General features: G+C 40.8%; 2 protein-coding genes across 3 annotated transcripts; one reads left to right on the forward strand and one right to left on the reverse strand.

Moving 5' to 3' along the window:
- Nucleotides 1-285: 285 nt before the first annotated feature.
- On the forward strand, nucleotides 286-12,857 carry RINT1 (RAD50 interactor 1). 2 transcript variants are annotated; one of them, XM_072859448.1, is made up of 15 exons: nucleotides 286-888; nucleotides 1,259-1,452; nucleotides 1,860-2,055; nucleotides 2,229-2,470; nucleotides 2,639-2,812; nucleotides 2,890-3,039; nucleotides 4,175-4,331; nucleotides 6,148-6,258; nucleotides 6,457-6,682; nucleotides 7,277-7,414; nucleotides 8,154-8,353; nucleotides 9,602-9,816; nucleotides 10,499-10,679; nucleotides 10,768-10,886; nucleotides 12,119-12,857. In XM_072859448.1, exons 2-15 carry the CDS (start codon nucleotides 1,445-1,447, stop codon nucleotides 12,333-12,335), a joined length of 2,334 nt encoding a protein of 777 aa, XP_072715549.1. In that variant the 5' UTR covers nucleotides 286-888; nucleotides 1,259-1,444; the 3' UTR covers nucleotides 12,336-12,857. The 2 variants fall into 2 exon arrangements, with proteins under 2 accessions (XP_072715549.1, XP_072715542.1); XM_072859441.1 differs by having other exon boundaries at nucleotides 286-770.
- EFCAB10 (EF-hand calcium binding domain 10) lies at nucleotides 12,843-14,865 on the reverse strand. Its single transcript, XM_072859459.1, has 4 exons — nucleotides 14,710-14,865; nucleotides 14,353-14,517; nucleotides 13,998-14,082; nucleotides 12,843-13,467 (listed from the first exon to the last, which is right to left on the reverse strand). The coding sequence occupies exons 1-4, from the start codon at nucleotides 14,807-14,809 to the stop codon at nucleotides 13,431-13,433; spliced, it is 387 nt and encodes a 128-aa protein (XP_072715560.1). The 5' UTR covers nucleotides 14,810-14,865; the 3' UTR covers nucleotides 12,843-13,430.
- Between the last annotated feature and the right edge of the window lie 9,071 nt (nucleotides 14,866-23,936).

A 23,936-nucleotide genomic window follows, 5' to 3' on the forward strand; every position in this document is an offset into this window, starting at 1 on the left:
TTGCCCACCCTTCCTAAAAGCGCGACCGCCGACCCAACCGGCAGCCTGGGGCGGTGTGAGGGCCGGAAGACCGGGCGCCTACGGCGGTCACAGCCAAGCGCAGCGCTGAGGCCTCCGGCCGCATCGAGCCGCCGGCTGCAGCCTGGCGCATGCGCGCTGCCGGCGGAGGGCAGGCGGCACCGCCCGCGCGAAGGCAAGGGGTGGCAGTGCGCATGCGCCCCGTCGGCCCCGCCCGCAGGCGGTGCTGCGCGCACGTGACCCGCTGCCCGCGGGGCTGTGGGCTGCTGACGCGGCAGGGGCGGGGCTGCGGCGCGCGAGGGAACCGGGGTCCTGTCAGCCGGCGGCTTCTCGGGCCGCGGGTGCGTCCCCCGCCGCGGGGAGGACGCTGAGGGGACTCGGCACGGGCCGGAGGGCCGCTGTGGAGGACCCCGACCCAGTAGCTGTTCATCCGGCGGGCGGAGGTCCAGCGGGTAGCAGCCGGCCGGGGGGAGCCCTGGCCCGCCTCGGCGGGCCCGTGCGAGCTCCGCTGCCCGTCACCCGAGCTCCGCTGACTGCGCCCGCTCGCTGGGCGCCGTCCAGCCTGCGAGGGAAAGCGCCGCCTCGGGGGCAGAGCCCGGAGCGGGGGAAGAAGGGCTCACCGAGGCGTTAACGGCTCGCGGGGAAAGGGGCTGCTTGGTCTCCTGGCCTGGGCCGTGGGCGGCAGGGGGCCTCGCCCAGAGCCTCCCCGGGGCCCGCAGAGCCTTCTAACGCTCCTTGGCCCTCTGGCGAAGGTGGGTGCAGGGCTGCGTGCCTGAGCAGGGAGACAGCTGGAGGATGCTCCCCGGTGTCCTGTTTCTCTCTCCTCCTCTATCCTGATCCTTTCCTCTCGTAAGGAAACAGCACCAGTTGGTTAGTGGTCTTCTGCGGTATTATTTTTTTTCATTGCTGCAAACAGCATGGTGCTTTTTACTGCTCTGTTTTCTGTATTCGCTTCTTCCTCAGCAACACACCTGGTCTCCCAGTTTGTTCTTGCTGGTACTCTATTGCTTCTGCAACTTTGGCTCATCATTTGCACCATTTTTTCAGTCTTTCCTGTTGTCTGTTTAGTAGGGTTTTTCACTTAATTAAAGCTTGTAGCAGATAAAGTGCAAATGTACAAGTTTCATTTTTAAATACTGTTTTGAAAGTGATATTAAAAAGTTGAGAATTGAACTAGCCAAACACTCGTCATTATTGTCTTTTTTTGTTTCACTGTATATGATCATCCTCTCAATTTCAGGTCTGGTTTTCCCTGGATGCTGCCAAATGTGTGGGTCAGCAAGTGCCTCTTCTGCTATACTGTGTGGGGTTTCTTACAAATATTTCAGTGATGCTTTTACTTTACAAATCATTGCGAGACCCGAGTGGATACTTTGCTAGTAATACGTCAGTCATCAATTGATATCTCTGGAACATCCTAAACTGTATGAAAAGGTAAAGTGTAACACTGTTATCTGCCTTTGTATTTTACAAAAATATTTTCTCAGTATTTTTTGTTAAGTTTTCCATATTACATATGTAGAAACTACATATATATTGAACCGTTTTTAATAAAATTCATACTTTTGGGGAAGGAAAAGGCATATTAACAGGCATATTTCTCTTCAGTAATTAATGTATGATAAATCACCAGTTGGCTGTGTAAGCAAGGTTTTATCATATCTCAGCTAAGACTTATGCCAGCAAATTGTCTCACTTAAAGCAGTATGTTTATTGAATGTCTTAACTTAAGTTTCAATTTAAATTGAACTGTCTAGCTTTTCATGGAGTTTTGTGTCCTCAATAGATCAATAGTTGTTTGTGCTGTCTTAGTGGTGACTAATTAGAAATTGTATAATCAGTATTGCAGAGAAAGAAAACATGGCAACTGTTGCTGTTAGAAAGAAAGAAGTCACTAGAGATCTAGATCATTGTGATATCCCATACTATGTTTCTGAATTTGTGGAAAGAGAAGTTGGAAATGACTATGATTCTCTGAGGAACCTAGACAACCTTATTGATAAGCTGTCTGAAAATAAGAAGCAGTTAGAAGAACAGGTAAGCATCTTTCCTTTTTTTTTTTTCTTTTTTTCCCCTCCCCTTCTGAATATGCTGTATGACTGATTAAGTACATTTAACTAAATTAAATCAATGTATTAATATCTCAGATAGTACTACTCTACATAATGCAGTGTTTTTATGTCAGACTTAATACTTCTCTGTGAATGTAGGTACTTACAGTTTCATCAGAAGTCCCTAAAAGAATTCAGAATGCCTTAAAGAATGCAGAAGATTCTAAAAAGTCTCTGAGTCGGCTTCTAGAGGAAGAAACTCTTCTATCTGATGCAATCAATAGCCACTTACTGAAAGCTCAGCCATGGATGGAGGATCTTGATGCACTGATTAGTCAAGTAGAAGAGATTGAACGACACCTGTCCTATCTTAAATGGATTTCACGAATAGAAGAGTTAAGGTAAAGTTTGAGTACTACATATATGTTCTGAGACTGGTAACCCAGTTTGTCCCATTATTAAAATGTTTTAGATTTGAGAAAGTTTTATCTTCATTTTTCAATATACAAATGATTCTTTTCTGGTATCTTTAATGAATTTTTGGCCTTGACTTTTCTTCTATTTTATAGCGATAGCATTCAGCAATATCTGATGACCAACAATGTTCCAGAAGCAGCCAGTACTCTAGCATTCATGGCAGAACTGGATATTAAACTTCAGGAGTCATCTTGTTCTCATCTTCTTGCTTTCGTGAGATCCACTGTTAAATTCTGGCATAAAATTCTTAAGGACAAATTGTCGAGGTAAGAGATGTACTGTCACTCCCTCGTCTTTGCATTGTACTGTAAGTTCTTGTTAAAGTGCTTGTTTTGCCTTGCAGTGACTTTGAAGACGTACTAACCCAGCTCCGCTGGCCATTTGTGGGGCCACCGCAGTCGCAGGCATTTGGCCTTGCTGCACCAGCTAGTGCTCCTGATGTATACAACAATTTGGAGATGTTGTTTTGTCAGCTTCTGAAATTGCAAACCTCGTATCCTTTTAAATAGTTGTGGTGTATTTTAGTAAGAATAATAAATGTCAGAGATGCACATTCTCAAGAAGAATTACTTAAAATTTTGTTCTCCCTAAAGACGGAAGATAATTTGAATTTATGTTACTTTACATTAACATTAGAATATATTTTTTTGGTTTAGAAAATGCCAGGTGCCAAAGTTGTCCTTTTTGGCAGTAGCAACATTGTAACTCCAAGTCATCAGATCTAGTGATCTCATGGTAGCTGACAGTTCAGGTTTCATGAGGATCAGGCTTTACACGCTTCAGCAAGATTACCCATGTTAATAAAAGAATGGTGATGTATATTTTATTTTACACAGTTAATGCTTTTCCTTTCATAGCCTTACTTGAAATCAGCCTTAATCACTTTAATATGTCCTGTCTCAGAAGGAAAAGGGGGAAAGCTAGAGATATGTGTTTCGGAAGGAGACTTTGCAGAAAGGGGTAACTACAGGATTTTAATTGTGCAGCGATAGTAGTCTGCCTTTGAGGTTAATCAGAAGGCACTGCTGCTCATCCTATTCCTTTTTTTGTGAATTAAATCACAGCTAAAGCTCAACCAAGCAATTTTTCCTGGAGTGGTTATGGCTGCCCTTTTTGTTTTTTTTAATCATGGAGTGGGAAGATAAAGGCCATTCTACACAACCCTTACACAGCCCTGAGCTGGTAACAATTTTGGTCTGTCAGACTGGGTCACTTAAATAAGTTACGTGAAAATGGGAAATCATGTATTGCACTTATTAATTTCGAGTCTTTTATCCTCCTTTAACAAGTATGAATAAGCCTGTCTCTTGGGCAGCCCCTGTGTTTGGTACTGATAATGGTGGTTTTCTGTGTTCTTTTTTTAATGGTATGAGTTTCCTAAATCAGACTGACTTAAGTGATTTGTATTGTCATTGAATAAATAATCCTTAGCGGCCTGAGTTGTATTAAATATTAAACTGAAATATTTTGAGCATCCTTCATATTTGAGGAGTTGTGTTGATTGCATAATACTGCCTTCAGCCAATGAGGTAGAACTAAGAAACGTTCATTTTTATAAACCCATTCTATTGAAATGATGATTTTGGGAGAATTCAACACTTACATTTGTCCTTGACTGTCAAACTTAGAGATGAACTGTTAACCAAACCTAAACAATTGCCAGAAAAGTACTCTTTACCCCCATCGCCACCCATTATCCTTCCGATACAGATCATGCTGAATCCTCTTCAGAAAAGATTCAAGTATCATTTCACTGGAAATAAACAAACCAATGTTTTAAACAAGGTATGGGAGAAAGCAGTTTGAATTTTTTTTAAATTGTTTTTTTAAGCAACAGATAGATTGCTGTATTTAAATTGTATAACTTTAACACTTTCCTTTCTGAAATTAAGATTCTTCAAAACTGAGCAGTTCTTATGTCTACCTAAGTGTGGAGAGACATCAAGATAGCACTTGGAGACCTTTCAGAGGCACAAGCATTTTTTCTGGCCCAGGCAATATTTCTCCCTTGTCCAGATCCTTTAGAAAGTGTTACTACAACCTTGGACTGACTCCCATAATTTCAGAAGCTTTGATTAATTTCCTCTGTCTCCTTGCAAACGGTTTTGTACAGTTCCTTATTGCTTGAGCTCAAAGGCTCTACAAAGCTGTGACTTTGATTTTTGGCATTATCTTTTGCTACCGTCATGTAACTGAAAATGCTGGATTCTGCTGTTAGTATGTAAAATGTGATTGGTCTAAAGGCACTGTTATATAACTAGTTTTCTGGGTTAAATTTTTTAATTGACATACAACAAGAGATGTCCACTTTACCAGTTGGAAACTGACTCACTTGTATGAATTATCTTCAAAGACTGAGGACTTTTGTCTGAGAATTATCATTGGAACAGGTTTCAATGCATTAATACTGCTGTAATGCATCTGCAGCAGAGTTTGAGAGTTGTTTTGTAACAGTTTAGTTGCACAAGTGGGTATGCTTATGTTGATAATTTTGGGTAAATGTAAATATGTTGGCAATCTTGGTAGTTGCTACTACAGTGCTTTTTAAAATAATGTTATGTATATTAGCAGGAAAGAGGTATTTTAGACACGAATAAAATTATTTCATAAGCGAACAGGAAAATTATGTTCCAGAGATGAAATTTGTGAACAACTATTTTTCTAAAAAACTTGTGAAGAAAAGTTTACAGGTAATGTAGTGTCAGATCAGAAAGATATTCCAACAGAGCCTTGCTCAAATTTGGGTTGGGTTTTTTGTTTTGTTTATAATAACTTAGATAATGGAATAAAGAAAATACCCATGCAAAATATTTGAAAGACTTCAACCTGGAAGGGATTACAAGTATTTCAGAAGACATGCTCAGAGTGCACAATGATCTTGGAGAGTTGGGGAGGGTCAAAAAAAAAAAAAAAAAAAAAGATGAAATTCAGTAGACAAGTGAGAATTGATACAGAAATGAGAAACAGACACACAAAATGTGAAGAATGTGAGTGCAGTTCAACCGAAGGTTCTTTGGCTATTGGGAGTGAATAGGACAGGAATTGCTTCCGCTTGCACTAACATTGAAAGAAGTGTTCATCAAAAACTACAGCCCATATTTTTAGTCTGAAAAAGCTTAAAGGCATTATAATGTGAAATGAGAAGGTGGTAGATTCCCCACGTCCAGTGTGGGTTGAGGTTGGGTACAATGACAGTAAGAACAGAGCTACTGGGAAGAGTTTTCTCAGGAGTGCATCCTTTTTGCTGTACCAAGAAACAAAGACCACAGAGAAGAACAGGAGGAAGTATGTGAAGCAGAAAAGAGGACCTCATGAGTGAGAAAGCAGTAGAGAAGGGGGGACGTAAAAAATGGAGCTTGTCCTTGAGAAGAAACAGAATAATTTGTGCATTTAAGACAATTCAAACCCAGAAATACTTCTCTGATACTACTTTTATGAAAATCAAAGCTAAGTAAAACACAGTGAAAGACTTGTGTGATCTGAGATGAAGAGGAGGCAGGGAAGAGACTGCTGTTTTTAGAGGTTTGTCTTAAAATATTAGTAGCACTTGAATAAACATTGTTTGGATGCATTTAATATTTTCTTTTCTTTTTTGAATAAGCCTGAGTGGTATTTAACACAAGTACTTATGTGGATTGGAAATCATGCAAAGTTCCTTGATGACAAAATCCAGCCAATACTGGACAAGGCAGGATCTTCAGTGAATGCTGGGGTAAGCATTTTCAGGGGTTTATATATATATGAATATGTAAGTCAACTTCTGATAGATACTTGTGCAAGCCCACTTTCCCTGATTTCACTAAGTATGTGGTGAGACTTAACTCAGTCTAGTAGCAGTTTGTTGTGTACATGTTTGCACATGTTAATACTTCCTGTCCCTGACATTTTATTCACTTTTTTCTTTCAAAAGCTTGAATTCTCTCGTGCTCTAGTAATGCTGATTTTGGAGAAGCTGGCTGCTGATATTCCATGTGTGTTGTACGATGATACACTCTTTTGTCACCTTGTGGATGAGGTACTTCTATTTGAGAGAGAGTTATACAGCGTTCATGGTTATCTCAGCAGCCTTCCCAGTTGCATGCATATTCTGTCAGAAGAATCCTGCTTCCAAAGGTGGCTAACAGTGGAAAAAAAATGTAAGACTTCCAATGGATTTTGTTGGCCTTTATATTGCACAATCAGAAAGTATGTGTATACTTACACAAACAGCCTTCTCAAATATGATAAGTCACTTGGACAGGGCTACTATACAAGACATACATATTTTTATACTCTGTGATTGTTTGACTAAAAATTGGTTAGATACTAATAGTGCTTCTGTAGTTTGTAGGACTCCTGCCCCTAAGCTGTATGGAATCCAGTAGGCTTATTTTTAGACAAATGTTATATTTATATGTGTGCAGACAAGGATGAACTTTAAATTGAAATAGGGGAAGGGTATTAACTTTTAAGAAATGAGGAAATATATTGGAAAGGAGCAAGCCAACTATTAAAAAAACAAAACAAAACCCCCAATCAACCCTGACATAGTTGTTAACAACATTGCAAATGCAGATATGCTGAAGCTGGTTTTGTATGAAGCCAGTCATCAGTAGTTTTTATAACCTGAAAATGTAAAATTTAACTTACTAGAGATAAGGCTTTTATGTATTTATGTATTTTAGAGAGGTTTTGGTTAGAATTTTTTTTTCTTAGAAACTTAAACAATTTACAAGTTTTGTGCATCTCAGTTGCTCTTCAGAAAATGGACTCTATGCTTTCATCAGAGGCTGCGTGGACATCGCAATACAAAGATATCACTGATGTAGATGAAATGAAAGTCCCAGACTGTGCCGAAACTTTTATGACTCTGTTGTTAGTTATAACAGGTAATTATTAATTTATGGGCATTGCTCTTGTTTGTAATGAATAGTAAAAAAACTTCAGCTAACACATTTCTTTACTAAATATCCATTGTCAGCAGTAGTCACTAAATAACATTGCAAAGCCGTGACGTTTGCAATTTAATAAAAGCTTTCCTGTTTGTTTTGTATTTTGGACACTAACTCAAGTATGAATAAGCTTGAGCTAGTGACATGTTTACAAAATAATAATTAAAAAAATACATTTGCTATTTAGCATATTAAATCTTGTTCATACTTGAGAGAATATAATTTGTTACAATGCAGTAATAAAAAAATCCCACTATTCCGTTTGACTCTGTGACAATTTAGAAGCTATTAAGTAACATCTGCTTTCTTTGAACAGAACATAAGAGCAAGTAAGTTTTCAGGAGACACTTAACTGCATATTCAATGGCTTTATCTTACTGTGTGTGGGTACGCTTTAGGGGCCACACTGGATGGTGTGGTATAATCGTATATTGCTTAAAGTATTAGAATACAAAATGCTAGTGGAATCAGGAGGGGGAAGAATGTAACTTCTCTACATGTTTAGCTTTTGCATTGAGTAGTTTCCCTGAAATTGTTAACAAGTCAGCTGTTTTAAATACTGTGTGATGTTCTCACAGGCGTAAGGTTGTGTAGCGAGATGACTTTAATGTTTCTTTTTGAAAAGCTTTTATTCAGTGTTGGACAACCTAAAAATATTTTATTCATGTCTTTACAGACAGGTATAAGAATCTTCCAACAGCTTCCAGGAAACTACAGTTCCTGGGCCTGCAGAAGGAGTTAGTTGATGATTTCAGGATACGATTAACTCAAGTAATGAAGGAAGAGACCAGAGCTTCCTTAGGCTTCCGATACTGTGCAATCCTTAATGCTGTTAACTATATAGCAACAGTGTTAGCAGACTGGGCTGACAATGTAGTAAGTAATTATTTTATTTTTTTAAAAAAAGTAAAAAATGGACTTGGGATGTTTGTTTCATAACAAACATTTTATTTTCAGCACTGTTTATCTAAGTGTATTCAGAAGAATTAATTACTGAAAAAATAGAATGAGATGTAAATTCAGATTTAATAAAAGATGTATAAATAAGGACAGATTATTGTTTGAGATCTAAGCTGTATTAATTACAAACTTTCTAGGGAAATGCAAAGAGAGCCTGGGGAATTGAATAATCTGAACAGACAAAAAAGTAGTCTCCTTTACATGCTTTGTATTGTAAAAAATTAGTGAGTTGATTTTGGAGATCTCCAAGCCAGTATTACCAGCATTGATGTTGAAGTGTGTGCAGTAGCCTATGCATGATGTTTGAACTACTCCCATGGCAGGTTATCTTGAATGGATTCAGCATGGGTATCTGCATTGCAACACAGTTTAGGTGCTGCTCAGAAAAGCCACTCGCTGATAACTGGGAATTGGGAATTAATTATTTTGCTATATAATAGCCTGGTGGCAGCATGGCTATTCTATAGCATTGCAGCTTTTCTGTGGTTATTGGTACAAAATGTCAAAAACCTTTTAACACGTGAAGTATGTAGAAACAGGTATTGTGCATGAGATGGGCACCCTCCAAATTCTTTTTGGCTTCACAGGAAACTGTGGCTCTAGCAGAGGATAATCTTGACTTGATAGAACAGCAGCCTTCGTGTTGTTTAGCTGCGTCTACTTAAGCATCTTGATCTGCTTGAAAGCAAAACCAACAAGTTGTTACCACTATGTCACATCAAATTCTGTCCATTTTCTTGCTGTTGTCAGCCCAGCAAATTTATCATTTAATGAACAATTATTTCTAAAACAAATTACAATTAAAGCTTCTAGTTTACTTTTTCAAACATTAAAAAGGTCAAAATCAGGGGGTTTTTTTAAGCATTCTGCTGTCAATCTTAAAATCTTCTTAGTATTTCTCCAGATCTGTTCCCATTACCTGACTGCTGTGTATCTGAAACTCATATCAGTTCCATCACTAGCATTAAACCACCATGGTGGGTTTTTTTTACTAAATCAGGACCACGGGGAAAGATAATAAAGTGTTTTTTAAATCTTAAAATTTTAAGTTTATAAATGCGTCAGGAGTGTGTTTTCTAGAACCGTACCTATTAAAGTACCAATGAAAAGTTAAAGCGGTAAGATTATTTTTTGTAGTATTCATATCTGATTTTGTTTCTCTAGTTCTTCTTGCAGCTACAGCAAGCCGAACTGGAGGTTCGTGCAGAAAGTAACGCTGTCAGTAAACTACAGCTAGGGCAGCTGGCTTCGATGGAGAGCTCTGTCTTCGATGAAATGATTAACCTCCTGGAACGCCTGAAACATGACATGCTGACTCGTCAAGTAGATTATGTCTTCAGAGAGGTCAAAGATGCTGCAAAGCTGTACAAAAAAGAGAGGTGATGCTGTCTCTTTACTGTCCTCCCACATTACAATATTATTTCCTGCTAAAAATATTGAGGTAAATAAAGGCAGGAATAGCTAATAGGCAAAATTATTTTCCTGAATAGGAATGGCACAGGGTAGTAGGTTTTGGAAAATTCTCTTAACACTTACTTCAAGACTATTTTAATGCTATGCTTTCTAAAGTATTTCCACAATTAGTGGACGTGTTATCTTAAAAACCCTAGGAAGAATTCTGGATGATTCTAGTTTAGACAAGAATTATTTTCTTCATAGTAGTATTAAAGAGTTAATACGAAATGGTCTGTAATGACTGTTTGGTCTTTGCAGACTCACAGGGCTTCTTGAATGTTTGCTCCCGAGTAGAATTTCTGAAGTACTTCATAAAAGGAATAAAACTCAATGATTTTCTAGATTAGATGGGGTTTCTTTGAATGCCATGTTCAGAGATTTATAACTAAAGTGTGAGTTTAATATTAAACGAAATTTAAACATAGCATTAGACTGTGATTGCTTTTAGATTTGAAATGGGAAAGGATAACTCTCTCTGAACCATTGTAAATGAGTAAGATTTTTTTTTTTTCTTTTAAAAGGATAATTTTAACTTCAGTTGTTGTAATATGAATAATTTCATTATAATGACTTCAGTGGCATAATTTCTGGGATAATTTCTTTCAGGTGGTTATCTTTACCATCTCAAGCAGAGCAAGCAGTAATGTCTTTATCGAGCACAGCTTGCCCAATGTTGTTGACCCTACGAGACCGCTTGCTACAATTAGAACAGCAGCTCTGTCACTCACTGTTCAAAATTTTCTGGCAAATGCTTGCAGAGAAGGTGGATATATACATATATCAGGAAGTAGGTATCAGCAAAATGCGACCTATGCAATACAGTGTAGGTGTAAGTGGCTGGCCTAAACAGTGGATACATCTCTTTGTGTTTGTAGGTAATTATGGCGAATCATTTCAATGAAGGAGGAGCAGCACAACTCCAGTTCGACATGAGTAGAAATCTGTTCCCTTTATTTTCACACTACTGCAAGAGGCCAGAAAACTACTTCAAACAGTAAGTAGGCAAACTTCTGATGTATTGGTATTTCAAGTGAATGTCCAGATGAATACATGTGTTTGACGTATCACCAAGATTTTTTCGTAGTTAGTTTTGATCCTCACTTAAAATCTGTGGATCACTTATGCTTCCGCTGTTTACAGCTAGGAAAGTTTTGATTCTGCAGCATGTATTCAGACAGCAACAGACTGTAGCATGTGTTCTGGAGTATTCTGTGCAGTCAGGATGTCTTGACAACTTATGGAAGGAATGTAAGTAGCACAGACTTCCAAAACTGGGGCCAAAGAAACTACTCAAAGATATAGTTACAACACAATAAACTTTCTTTATTGTTAGAAGAAAGACTGCTTTAAACTCTGTTCCCACTCAGAATTGCCTTGCATAGCGGTCTAGTTGCTTTCATTGATGAGAAGAAGCTACCTTCTTTGTGGTTAGTCTTTTTTAAATAGCCCGCAGTCTTCTAAAGAGTCCAGCGCTAAACTCCTAGGCTAATCGGGGCAGAAATCTTAGTATTTTTAAATTAATATGGAGCACGGCATTCAGTCTTGAACACTTGAAGACAAAGATGATATATTGGCATTTCGTAATTGTAATATTCACATAGCATCTTCAGGTTTAAGATTTGTTTTTTTGAGCACATCACCTTCATAAAGGTAATAGATATGTACATATTATTGTTCACAGCATAAGAGGACACAGATGCACAAAGGAACCATAAAAAGTAATGCATAATGGGTACATGGCTATCTTATCATATTTAGACTAAAAACAATGTGACAAAGACAGGGTATCTGTTTGCTCCCTAATGATATTAATTAGGGAAAATGTTTGGATTCTAGCAACTGTTTGTTAAACTGTGCTCTTAAATTATGCTGAATAAGAAGTTTCTAATTATCTTAGGGGAAAATGTAATTAGGAAAAGCTAAACAGATTAAGTGGTAAATTCTATTCTGTATTTTTAATACTGGTGGAAAAACTTAAGCAAAAGCCGTGCCAAGCACTGGGAGGCAAAATATTGATGCTTATGAAAATACACATACATAACGGAAAAGGCTTAGACAGTAAGAACAAGTATACTGTTTGCCTTGATCTAAGCAGTACTTTTCCATTCAATACTTGTGATCCTTTTCAGAAGTCCATGGAGGTTTTTTTGTTAATCACTGCGTGCACAAAATTAAGTGTATCTCATGGGTGCTTCTCATATTAATCCATACAACTTTTTCTTCTAGCATAAAAGAAGCCTGCATTATCCTGAGCCTGAGTATTGGCTCTGCCTTGCTTCTGAAGGATGTACTACAGTCAGCTTCAGAAAATGAAACAACATTAAAGCCAAACCAGCCGCCTGCAACAGCAGCACTAAATGAACTTGGAGTTTATAAATTAGCTCAACAGGATGTCGAGATTCTTCTCAATTTGAGAGCTAGTTGGCCAAATACAGGAAAATAAAGACTTCTTAAGAAATCTAGACTGTTATTAACCATTTCTGATTTCAAACAAAAGCAAAGCAAGTACGTTGTAATATACTTGGGTTATTTTTTTCAATGCTGAACGACTGGTTTAATCTAATCTTTTGCCTTATTGTATACAGTTTTACAAAAAATTTCAAAATGCTACTGACTTGGTTTCAGACTGCACAGATCTTATTTTCCATAGCCACCTTGCCATTGCATTTAGAAGCTAAAACTGTCTTCACCTCTAATGAATATGTCTGCCTTGGCAGTGTTGTGTGCTGTAACATCATTCTGAGGAATACAGAGTATTTACAGTGTAAATACACCTGTGTACAATATGGACAACTGTTCCTTATGCACTGGTCCACCTTCACATAAACACAGACCTTTTACATCTCTAAATCCCAGGTAATGGATGTTCCGTATTAAAATGTGTATGTACAGAACACAGAAGGAAGGAATGAAGGAATATATCACTTTTTCTTTATTCATACTAATTAAAATTTTCTTTCCTGTACCAGTCTCTCCTATTTTTTTTTTAAAGTTTCTCCTTAAAAATTGCATAAATACTCTGTTGCAAGTTTGAAAATAGCATTTTACTTGGAAGTGCTACCTTTCTTTAACTGTGGACATTTGTCACAACTTGCTGAAGTTGGTCTTTCCTTTAAAAAGCAAACAAACAACACAGCACAAGCCCAAAAAACCAACTTAAGAAACAGCTCAACTCTTAATTTTATTCAATGGTAATGAGCCAACAAGTAAAAACCCCTTACTGTAAGCTACAAAATGAAGGAGGAAACTCCAAAACACTGTTTTGAAAAAATAGTGAAAAATAGTGAGAAAAGAGATCTCTGGTTTTTTTAACCACCTAATTGTATTTTTTAACCACCTAAAAAGCAATTCTCAAAAGATACCCCTCCAGTGCCTGGTAAACATGAATGAGTTCTTGTCATTTGTCCTTTTCAGCTGATTGCTTCAACAGGGCAGGGGAGAAATGAGTACTGCTTAAAATCAGCTATCCACAGCTGACAAACAAGAAGAATCGAGCAAGGTGTCTATTTTTAATATATATAGCAGACTACTGCTCAAACTAGAACACAGCCCAGCTCTCCAGCATCTTTTTCTTCCTAAGATAGGAAAAAAAAAAGAATTCTAGTTAGATAACAATGAGGATAATTAGTTCCAGTTACCTTCCAGTGACTGCAGCAGTTACCAAAACATTGCCCTTAGAACCATACCTTGACCATGAGAAATTATTACAGCTTGGGACTTGTTGCACCTACAGCTGTGTTACTAACTCTGGCAAAGACGACAACGCTGCTTCCCTATGTCATGTTTCCAGATGGTATCTGAACCCCTGGGCTATCTGATGACCATCTGTCTGACCTGAGGGGTGGGCAATCTGAGAGGTCTGCTTTGAGAGGACCCAAGAACTGAGATGGTGGAGGAAAATGCTGAGTTTGGTCCAGGTTACAGCAAGCCAAGCAAGGTCAGGCAGTAACTGACCTTTTTAAATCTTGCAATGCAAAGTAAAGGGGCTAAGCTTAAACCAGCAAGTCCTTTAATTATATGGTTTTGTAAATAAGAAATAAATCTCAGTAAAATATTTCCTGTGCATATCCCCCCCCCAAAAAAAACCCCTTTCACTTAAACTTACACTTCTTCCTTGAATACGTCCAGTGTGATAGTCACATCATCTCCAAACTGCAGATCTTCAGTGCTCAGTCCCAAAGTTTTAAGCGCTAAAGTTAAGGAAAGAGCATTTCCTTTACAAGTCTTGGAAAGATTACTTTACTTTTTAACATCTTAAAGTGGCCTAGATATAACAGAAGGTAAACATATGTAACTTAAAAACACATAACTTTTTTGACTTTCCAAGTTCCAGGTTGTGTATTGGCACATGTGTGGATACTTTTAAAGTATACATATGGGTAGCTTAGAAACTGTTTTAATAATTCTGTGCAAACAAATACAAACACTTCAGCATGACCTGCTGTTCGGGTGAGACGCACCTTCTCTGTACTGTGCCAGCGTTATGTGGCCTTGGCCCACAACATCCAGCAACTCGAACATGGCGGCCAGGTTGGCCTCGTCCATGAGGTAAGGGTACTCCCCCTCGGCTCGCCTTCCAGCCTTCACCCTCTCCAGCGCCTGGATCAGGAACTCGCGTGGTCTTTCTGCAACGAAGTAAAATTGCCCACAGGGCAGGACAATCAACCAGCTAGTGACCGAAGGCCACGCAATCCCTTCTCCCCACCCCGCCCCATCCCCACGCCGCTTTTCGCGACGGGGGGGGCCCCTATAGCTGCCCAGGCCGAGACGGGGCGCCCGGCCCGGGCCTGCCCTGACCCCGGGGCGCGGTGCCGTACCGGGGCGGTGGTAGAGCAGCAACGCGCCGAGGCGGTGGAGCAGCTCGGGGATCCGGTGCCGCTGCAGGTAGTCGCGGCCTTGCTGCTCGCCCGCTGCCATCCCGCGTTGCTGGGAGACCGCGCGCACCGCCCCGCCGCTGCGCGCGCCGGCCGTTAGCCCGTCCCGCCCGCCGAGAGGCTGCGTGAGGTGAGCCCGGGCGGGACGGCCTCTGGGAGCCGGGGGAGAGCGGAGGGGAGCAGGAGGGGCGACAGTAGGAGCTGTTCGTACGCGGAGGAGGAGAAGCGTCCTCAAGGAAAGCAACGCAACAAGAAAACGGACGTGGGGGCTCGGCGGGAGGGGAAGCGGCTGCTCGCCAGAGCTGGCGGGGTGCTCCTTCGGTCAGCGCAGGGCGTCCGGCGGAGTACATCGGACTACTGAGGCGTTACTGGCTGCGCAGCCCCTGCTTCAACGGGTAGAAAGTGGGAAGCAGAAATTAATTTGCCTAGATGTCATCACGTTAGCACTAGAACAGAAAATCATCGCTTCCATCCAAGTTACTAGTTCGCACCGCAGTTGCATTAATTCATGGGAAAAGCAACTTACACGCTATTGTTTTTAACATTTATGCAAGTCGTCTCCATTTCAGCTACATTTTCTTCCATATGCGGTAATGCAGTCTACACTTTTTGCTTTTTCCCGTACACCGTCCACTACCTGGACTCCCTTGCTAAAGGTGGTCTTGGTTCATCCTAGTAAATGCGAGAGGATAGCAAAATGTTCAGATGCCACCTAGTGGAAGGGGGGAATGCGTGCTCAATACTGGTAAGATAAGCAAAAGCAATGATTAGCAACTGAGAGTAAGAAAGGTTACATTTTTAAATCATTATTGAGGTTTGCAGCATAGCCTGTGCAAACAGAGGAGAAACATCAAAGAACCTTGTTATTGTACTACCCAATGTAAGTAGGAGAGAGATAACCAAGTAAAGTGCCCCACTAAAAAAAAAAATCAAATTACAAAGACATAACCATCTGCCATCAAATAAAAATGCACAATGATAAATGAGCATATAGTAAAGAAAAAATGGTATTCCTGTGAAAAGTCTAGCACTAGCTATATGTAACTATTTGCCAAAACAAAAATATCACAAGACATTAATAGAATTCACCTTTTTTTTTTCTTAGAGAAAGAGTGAAGAACAGCAGCATCCAAAACTGCAGAGATTGTACAGCCATGCTCTGTCTGTATCTAGTATTTTCTAGCATATCTAGATATGATATCCATATCTAGCATAATCTCTGATTATGCTACCCACTTCAAGTCTTAATTAGGGCTAGAGAAATTGTAGGCTTATAACAGTTTTACCTCCCTTGACAGCTACCTGGCAGTGATGGAAACCTCTTTTTCATAAGGAATATGATTCATAGTTACTGAACCCATTCCTGCATTTGACTTTTCTACATCTTTCAATAGAGGACTTTGCAAAGCACTAGCAAAGTTTTTTCCTAAAGCAGAGTGATGGGAGAAAGTGTAGTTGAAGTGCGGAGAAGTACAAACAAGAGACTGAGCTGGCCAGCAGAGGAGAAATATAAAGACATGGAAAATTTTTAATGAAAATGAGAACCTAAGGATAGGAAGATTGACTGGAAAGGAAGGAGCAAATGAAAGACTAGAGAGAAAGGTAGGTATGTCAGTGTTTGGGGCAGCGAAAACAGCATTTGGCAAAGGAAGTTTCTCCTTTAGTGGTCAACAAAGATAACTGGTATAAACACGCTGAGGGCTGAAATTTTAAGAATAAACACAGGAATTACAGGTTGAAGTGTGTTTCTCTGAGGACTGGTTCAAAAAAAATCACTAAGCAGAGCAAACCCCAACGTGATTTACAACTAGGAATAATTTTTTTTTTAAAATTTCATTTCACTGTAAAGAAAGCACAATTTATTTCCTTGAAAAACAAATTCTGATAATGCATCATGTAGGGAATTTATCATCTTCAGTTCATACAATGATATATCAGCTATATATATGAGACCTAAATGTATGATAGTTTAGGACAATTTGTAAGAAGCTCACATGAACTATTGTATGAGAAATTGAGCTTCTGGTGACTAAGAAAAACAGGATTTGACAAACATCTGAAAGGTTTCTGGTTCCGTTACAGAGATGCTGCTAATGGAGTTTAAATCAAGAACTCAAGGATCAACTCTATTTTCATGTGTTTAAAGTGTCCTGGTTACTTAAAATTGAATTTTGTCGAAAGACTTAATACCTGTTGTGACAGAAGCTGAGCCTTTTGCAGAATATTGTTAATAACTTAAGCCTTTTATCTAATTATATAGGACTAAATAGACTACCAGGAGTCTTACGGGTTGTAATGAAGACGGATAGGGACTGCAGGTCAGATACGAAGCTGGTTGCAGAACAAGCGTTTGTCTTGCTGAGGAAAACAGGCAGATGGGCATGTTCTTCCAAATGGGAGTGTTAGAAGACTGAAGTCTAGGGCTGTGGGAAGAGACAGGAGCAGTAATGGCTGGGAAGGATGCCTAGGTCTGCCATACGCTTACTGTGAACATGCTGAGTAGCAGCTCCTTCAATGCTTTACCCGCCTCTGCTCTTCCTCAACATGGACATTAGAAAGCACTCTGTGTTAGGGAGCATCGGGTGGAGCTGTAGTGATTGGGTCCTGCCATTTCTGTAGCTGCTTTGGAAGAGCTCCACTGCACCCTTCCACTGCATATCCTCTAGGACTTCCAAGATACAGGCAAGTTCCTTGCTAGGGGATTTTACGCTATACATTTATAAGGGAAAGTGCTTAACAGCAGAAATATTAAGCTTCTGGGTTAATTATCTCAACATCCAGAACCCTTTTGTTTGTTTGTTTGTTTGTTTTGGTTTTGTTTTTATTTTTACTGCATAGAACGGCAGAATAATTTAGGTTGGAATGGACCTCTGGAGATCATGTGGTCAGCCCCCACACTGGGCTAATTTCAAAGTTGAGATCAGGTTGTTCACAGCCTCGTCCAGTCAAGTTTTTAATGTCTCTAAGATGGAGATTGCACAACATCGCTTGGTCCCTGTTCCAGTGCTCAACTACATTGCAAAGAATTTTTGCCTTGTGTCTAATCAGAATTCCCCTTGCTCTACCTTATGTCTGTTGCTTCTTGCCATTTTGTTGTGCACCACCAGGAAGAGTCTGGCTCCATCTTTTCTACAGTCACTCATCTTGTAGCTGAAGACAGCATTCAGACACCTCCCTCCCCTTAATCTTCTTGTCTTAAAACTGAACAAAATATTTTTTTAGCATATTCTTATACATCATATGCTTCAGCTACTAATCATCTTGGTAGCGCTCCACTGGACTCACTTCTGTATTCATGCTGTGTCTTGTACAGTGGAGGCCCAAACTGGACACGGTTCTGCAGATGCAGTCTCACAAGTGCCAAAACAGAGAGGGACAATCAGTTCCCTCTGACTGCTGCCTACATTCTTATTGCTGTGGCTCAGGCTATGGTTAGCTTTCAGCACCCCAGGGACCCATTACTGACTCATGTTCAGCTTGTCCACCAGCCCCTTTTCCTCCAAAGTTGCTTTCTTGCCAGTCAGCACCCAGCTTGTTCAATGATGTGGGGTTATGCCTCCCTCCCAGGTGTAGGACTCCGCATTTGTCTTTGTTGAACCTAATGAGGTTCCTGTCAGCCCAGTTTTCTAGCCTGTTGAGGTCCCTCTGAAGAACAGCCCTGCCCCTATTGTATCAATCATCTCCCTACCCCCAATCCATGAATTTGCAACCCAACATCCAGGATGGTAATGAACCCCTTCAGCATTATGTGGGTCCGTATTAACCCCTGAGGCATGTTACTAGTAACAACCAACCAACCGCACTTCAAACGGCTGACCTCAGCCTTCTGAGCCCTGCTGTTGAGACAACTTTCTACCCACCTCACAGTCCGCTCCTTGAATCCATATCTCTCCAATTTATTGTAAGGATACAAAAGCAGATGATGTCAAAAGCCTTGCTAAGGTCAAAATAAACAACACTTGCTACTCTCCGGTCAGTACCTGAAGGCAGCCATTTCATCACAGAAGGCAAGCAGGTTGGTCAGGCATGGTTTCCCCTTGGTAAATCCATATTGTCTGGACATGGCTTCCAGGAGCATTTGTTCCATAATCTGCCTGGGATTGAGGTTGGGCTGAGCAGCCTGTAGTTCCCTGGGTCTTTCTTGAAAATGGGCATTGCATTTGCCCTTTTCCAGTCCTTCGAAACCCTGTACCCTGTTCACCATGAGCTTTCAAGGATGATAGCAGCCTTGTAATGATATCAGCCTGCATCCTTGAATCCTGCCCAGCTTTCCCTATAGACTGGTATAGGTCCAGGGTGAGTAGTCCCTAACTCAGGCTTCCTCTTATGTGGGTAGTACCTCACTCCCCAGACGCTGCCCAAAGATCTGAGCATGGACCTCTCCAGTTAAAACCTGAAGCAAAGGCAGCACCGAGTGTACCTCAGTTGTTTCCATGTCCTTTGTCATTAGGTTACCCATCCCACATAGTGGGACCCACATTTTCCTTAGCCTTCCTTCCACGTTAATATACAGAAAGGGCCCTTCACATCCCTCACTAATTCCAACTCCAGCTGAGCTTTGGCTTTCCTAGTTCTGCTTCAGCATGCCTAGGCAGCATTTCTGTATTCCTCCCGGTTAGCCCACCCCTGCTTCCACAGTCTGTATACTCACTTTTTGGATTTGATTTCAGCCAGGAGTTCCCCATTCAGCCACCCTAGCCTTCTCCCATGTCTGCTCAACTTCCTGCATGTCAGGATGGACTGTTCTTGTGCTTCAGCTAGCTCCCCTGGGCCCTGCAGGGCAGTCTTCTGTGGGATTCTGCCAACCAAATGTCTGCAGGAGACAAAGTCTGCTCTCCTGAATTCCAGGGTTGCAGTTCAACTATTTATCTTCCTCACTTCCCTCAGAATCTTAAGCTTTGCTATCTCTTAGTCACTGCTGCCAAGGCTGCCACCAATGTCAATGTTCCCAGCCAGCCCTTCCTTATGTGTGAGTAGCATGTCTAGCATAGCCAGACTCAGCTTGTTGAGCACTTCTGTCAATAAATTGTCCTTGATGTAGTACAGAAGTAGCCTTGTAGTACAGAAGATCACTTGTGCCTCCACCATGTTGCCATCCCAGTCCCCCCTACAGGAACACGAGCCTGCAGTTTTAAGGCTAAGCTGTGAATGCTGGGGTTTTTTTCAGTCAACTGCAAAATAAAGACTAAACCTGCCATCAAAAATCATATACTGAGAAAAATTAAATATCAGGAATTAGAAAAATACTTCCAGTTATTGTTTGTGAGTCAAATGGTGCTTTGCAAACAAAGTAAAAATAGGTCACAAAAAAGGCTAGTTTAATATCAGGAAACTTAGCTCTCTTACAGAACTGGCCACTTCCCAGTTGACTGAAAACCCAAGAAATTGATTTCCTAGAACTACAGTGGGACTTTTGCTGAAGGCAAAGGGGAAAAAAGAAGATGCTTAGCAGGAGCCTTCATTCTTTGAGATATATAGTATATTTGTCTGTTTAAATGTGGCTCTGAGTCCATAGCTCTTAAGAGCATAGATGCTTTTATTCTAGCAGTATGTGTAGAGCGAGTTCACACTACACAGGGTGGTGGAGATCAGAGATCCATCTCCATCGCCTTAGTTTCTCTGATCCCCCCCAGTCCAAATTTTTTCTGGATGCACCAACATTTGGTGCAGGTCAATATCAATGTAGATGGTTTCCCACAGGTGTCAAGAATAGACATGCCCTTCCTATAAGATGCAACAGTGCACATGCTATAATAGAGAATGTACTGGTTACCGGGATAGTAGATTTAGAAAATAATGCCATCTAGTCTGTTACACAGTTACCCATCCTTAGTGTAAAGGTGTTCATGATTCCTCAAAAGGTAAACATTCTTGGAGAACATCTGAAGTGCTTGGTTCTGTGAACGTAAAAAGACAAGACTTGTTAGAGTGGACAGTAGTTTCTCTGCTTCATCCTATGCTGTCTTAGAAACAAAGCAGGTAAAGTGATTCAAAGGAAACTCTGTGGTATATCTCAGGGACATTTGGAAAAAAAGCCAGTGAAATATCTATCTTGGGAAGACATAGTAGGGTGAGAAAGGCCAATGATAAGGTCTTGGGTGTCACCAGCTCTGAGTGGGAATTATAGCGACCAAAAAAAGCCGGTTAATGAATAACAAAGACCAAGCAATGAAGAGTGTTTGGTATTAGGAAACTACCCTAAGGAGGCCCAAGGGAGCATTTCTAAGAAAATGACCCTACAAGATCAGTCCTTGAGAGAGCAGTTAGATCATCATTATTGCTTTCTTCACATCTGGATCATAGGACAGCAGGTCTGTAGTCCAGCTTCCTGCTCAAAGCAGGGTCAGCTCTGAGGTCAGACCCAGTTGCTTAGAGCTTTATCCCGTTTGGGTTTGAAAATCTCAAAAGTTGGAGATTGCACCTACCTCTCTAAGCAGCTTGTTCTACCGCTTGACTGTCTCCATGGCAGGAAGGTTTATCCTCGTACCCAGTCTGAACTTCCCTCGTGTCAACTTATGTTCATTGTTTCTCACCCTGCCACCATGCAGCACTGAAGAGTCTGTCTCTGATCTAGTGACCTCCTCACAGGTATTGGCAGGCTGCTATTTTGTCCCCGTAAGTCAGGGCAAGTGGTGAGTTGGAGCCAGACATTCATCATAGTGCTCACCCACTCACTTTGTGCTTCAATTTCTTTTCCTCTCTCCCTTTCTTGGCAACCTCACATAAGGGATTTTGAAGGCTGGTCTGGGCCCAAAGGCCCTGGACAGAAGCTCGAGATGGAAAAGCTAGTATCTTTCAGGCTTCATTGGCATTTAACTGCAGATGAAAGGAGTTCGGGATTGGAAGATCAATATCGGAGGTCATGGGAGCGAGTGGTCCAGTGATATGCTAGGGGCAAAGTAGAAGAGGCATTAGAGAATTGTCTGTTAGGAACAAAAGGCCCAACACTGAGTCTGTTATGTACTCCAGGAGCAAACATGCACTTGGCTTGTTCCAGGTTAAGGAGCACAAATGGAGCATTTCCCTTTGAATGTTTTCTTTCTTGGGAAGCATCCATGCTCAGGGTATGAAGCTGTAGGCCTTGGAAGCACTCTGCAAAATAACACAAGTGAAAACCAGCTTTTTGCACTCTTGGTATCTCCTTGATAATGAAGCAGCAAGCCCAGTGTGTTGGTATTACTGTTCAGGCTATGTGGTCCAAACACAAATCCTAAAGAGAACTAACAAGGAAGGAGTAACTCAAGGCAAGATTAAAAAACCAACCTTCCCCCCTGCCCCCAAACACACCACAAAACCCCCCAACTGATTATGGGTCAAAATAAGAGAAAACGAAAGAAAAAGGAAGGGAAATACTTGTAATTTAAGAGTGGAGCTGACCAGAAGGGACAGTTTCTTGTGTAGGCTGTTGAGAGTATCTTCAGAACTAAGGTGACAGGCCTATATATTTTGCATCTGTGGTGGGAAAGGCTAAAGGATTGAGCCCGAGTAATCCTTTTCCAGTGACCTGTCTACTCACCCGTGACACAGCTCTCCAAATCAGCACTGAGAAAATTTGCCACTGGGAAGGGATGATGGTTTCTCTTCTGCAGTGATGCTTACTCTGCCACCAGTCCCTCCTCTGCCTCAGCAGGGGCCAGGCTGGAAATAGCTGACACAGACACGGGACTCACAGGGTGGCACTCATGAGTTCATCAGGCCATTCATTGCATTTACACCAACAGGCCTTTATACCTGTAGCATTCTGTAAATATACTTTGTTCATGCTAGACAACTTTTCTGAGAACTAGTCTCTTGTGGTGTCACATCAACCATGTTAGTAACTGCTCCAAGTTAATCAAACCCAGATTCAATTTCAGAGCTAAATCTTTCAGGTTTGGGAAATCTGCCAAGGGGCAGCTGAATGTTGTGTACCATCTTAAATCCCTACTGGTGTCCTTACCCTCAAATCAAGTTCTCCTGGATCCTGATTGTTATTTTGAGCAAGCTAAACAGGGGAAGCTTCCCTAAAGAGCAGATTACAGACTAGATCTAAATACTTCTGCAAGGTCAGCCATAAACAACAAAAAACCACCCACAAAAGAATCCTGCCCATGTCATTTGTGATGCATTACAAAATGAGAACAAGAGTATGCATACCATCTACCATGGATGCTCCAGTCGAAGGGGAAACAGGGACCTGCTGCTGAATTATCAGCTTTATCTTTCTTCTACTTAGGAAAGTATGTTTTAAAAGAGGTCTGTACTTGTTTCGAGTAGTAGCTTTCAAGAGGTACTCAAGGAGCAAAAGAGCATAAAAATTTGCATAAAATAAACATTCTTGTGTTCCGAAGTCTGACTCTGTTGTATGAATCTCCTCCAAATATTTCTGGAATCAGTATTTGGCATTTCTTCCAATTGTGAATCCTGACAGACTTGGAAGAGTAAAACAGATACTGGTTGCAGACAGCAACGACTTTCTTCTAAAATAAATATTTCTGTGGTAAAAACAGAAGCATAAAAACTAGAGAGCAATAAATAAAAATGTTACAGTGTGATCTACTTCCCTCTGAAACTGGTGGTATTTAGAGCATGTCAGATAATACAAGCAAAAGAGTACTGCTACGAGCAAAATACTTGTTGCATAACCAAAAAAAGGGTGGGGGAAACCAACTCCAAATAGAGAACAGCTTGTAAATCATTCTAACAAACTGGCAAGTGCTAAAAAATGACTCAGTCATATTTGGAAAAGAAAATTTAGTGGTCTTCAGCCTTTGCTGGCCATTGGCAATGATGGCAAGCACCTAATAACTCATGGCTGCAATATTTCATTTTCTTGGCTGTAGCTTTAATTTCTAATGGCTGCTAGGAATAGCAAAGCATCTTACAAACACAGTGTCACTCTTCAGCCATATGTGGGGACCAGTCCCTCAGATGAAACTTCAGTATCTACTGTTACTTCACGATGTTCGGTTTTTCTATGCTAGAAAAGATAAACTCAAGATTAAAAAAAAAACCAAACAAAAAACAAAACTCAGAACACTTTCAAAATATAGGCAGCTCAGACCAAGGCACAAATTGGACAGTGAAGAGGAAGTTCAGGATTAGCTTTTGCCACATGCATCAGAACATGCAAGACATTACACAAAAAGCTGTTTACCTAGAAGGTAAAATTTCCTCCTTCGATTACTGTT

This window comes from Ciconia boyciana, chromosome 1 (genome assembly GCF_034638445.1).
Source record: "Ciconia boyciana chromosome 1, ASM3463844v1, whole genome shotgun sequence".
Lineage (NCBI taxonomy): Eukaryota > Metazoa > Chordata > Aves > Ciconiiformes > Ciconiidae > Ciconia > Ciconia boyciana.

What these genes read in the sequence shown, in the direction of transcription:
- RINT1 (XM_072859448.1), top strand. An exon ending in TCACGAATAGAAGAGTTAAG is followed by an intron (nt 2,471 to 2,638) that starts GTAAAGTTTGAG and finishes TCTATTTTATAG; the next exon opens with CGATAGCATTCAGCAATATC. An exon ending in CTTAAGGACAAATTGTCGAG is followed by an intron (nt 2,813 to 2,889) that starts GTAAGAGATGTA and finishes TTTGCCTTGCAG; the next exon opens with TGACTTTGAAGACGTACTAA.
- EFCAB10 (XM_072859459.1), bottom strand. Translation starts at nt 14,809, where the DNA reads ATGGCAGCGGGCGAGCAGCAAGGCCGCGACTACCTGCAGCGGCACCGG. An exon ending in GCTGGCACAGTACAGAGAAG is followed by an intron (nt 14,083 to 14,352) that starts GTGCGTCTCACC and finishes CCTTAACTTTAG; the next exon opens with CGCTTAAAACTTTGGGACTG. An exon ending in GACGTATTCAAGGAAGAAGT is followed by an intron (nt 13,468 to 13,997) that starts GTAAGTTTAAGT and finishes TTCCTATCTTAG; the next exon opens with GAAGAAAAAGATGCTGGAGA.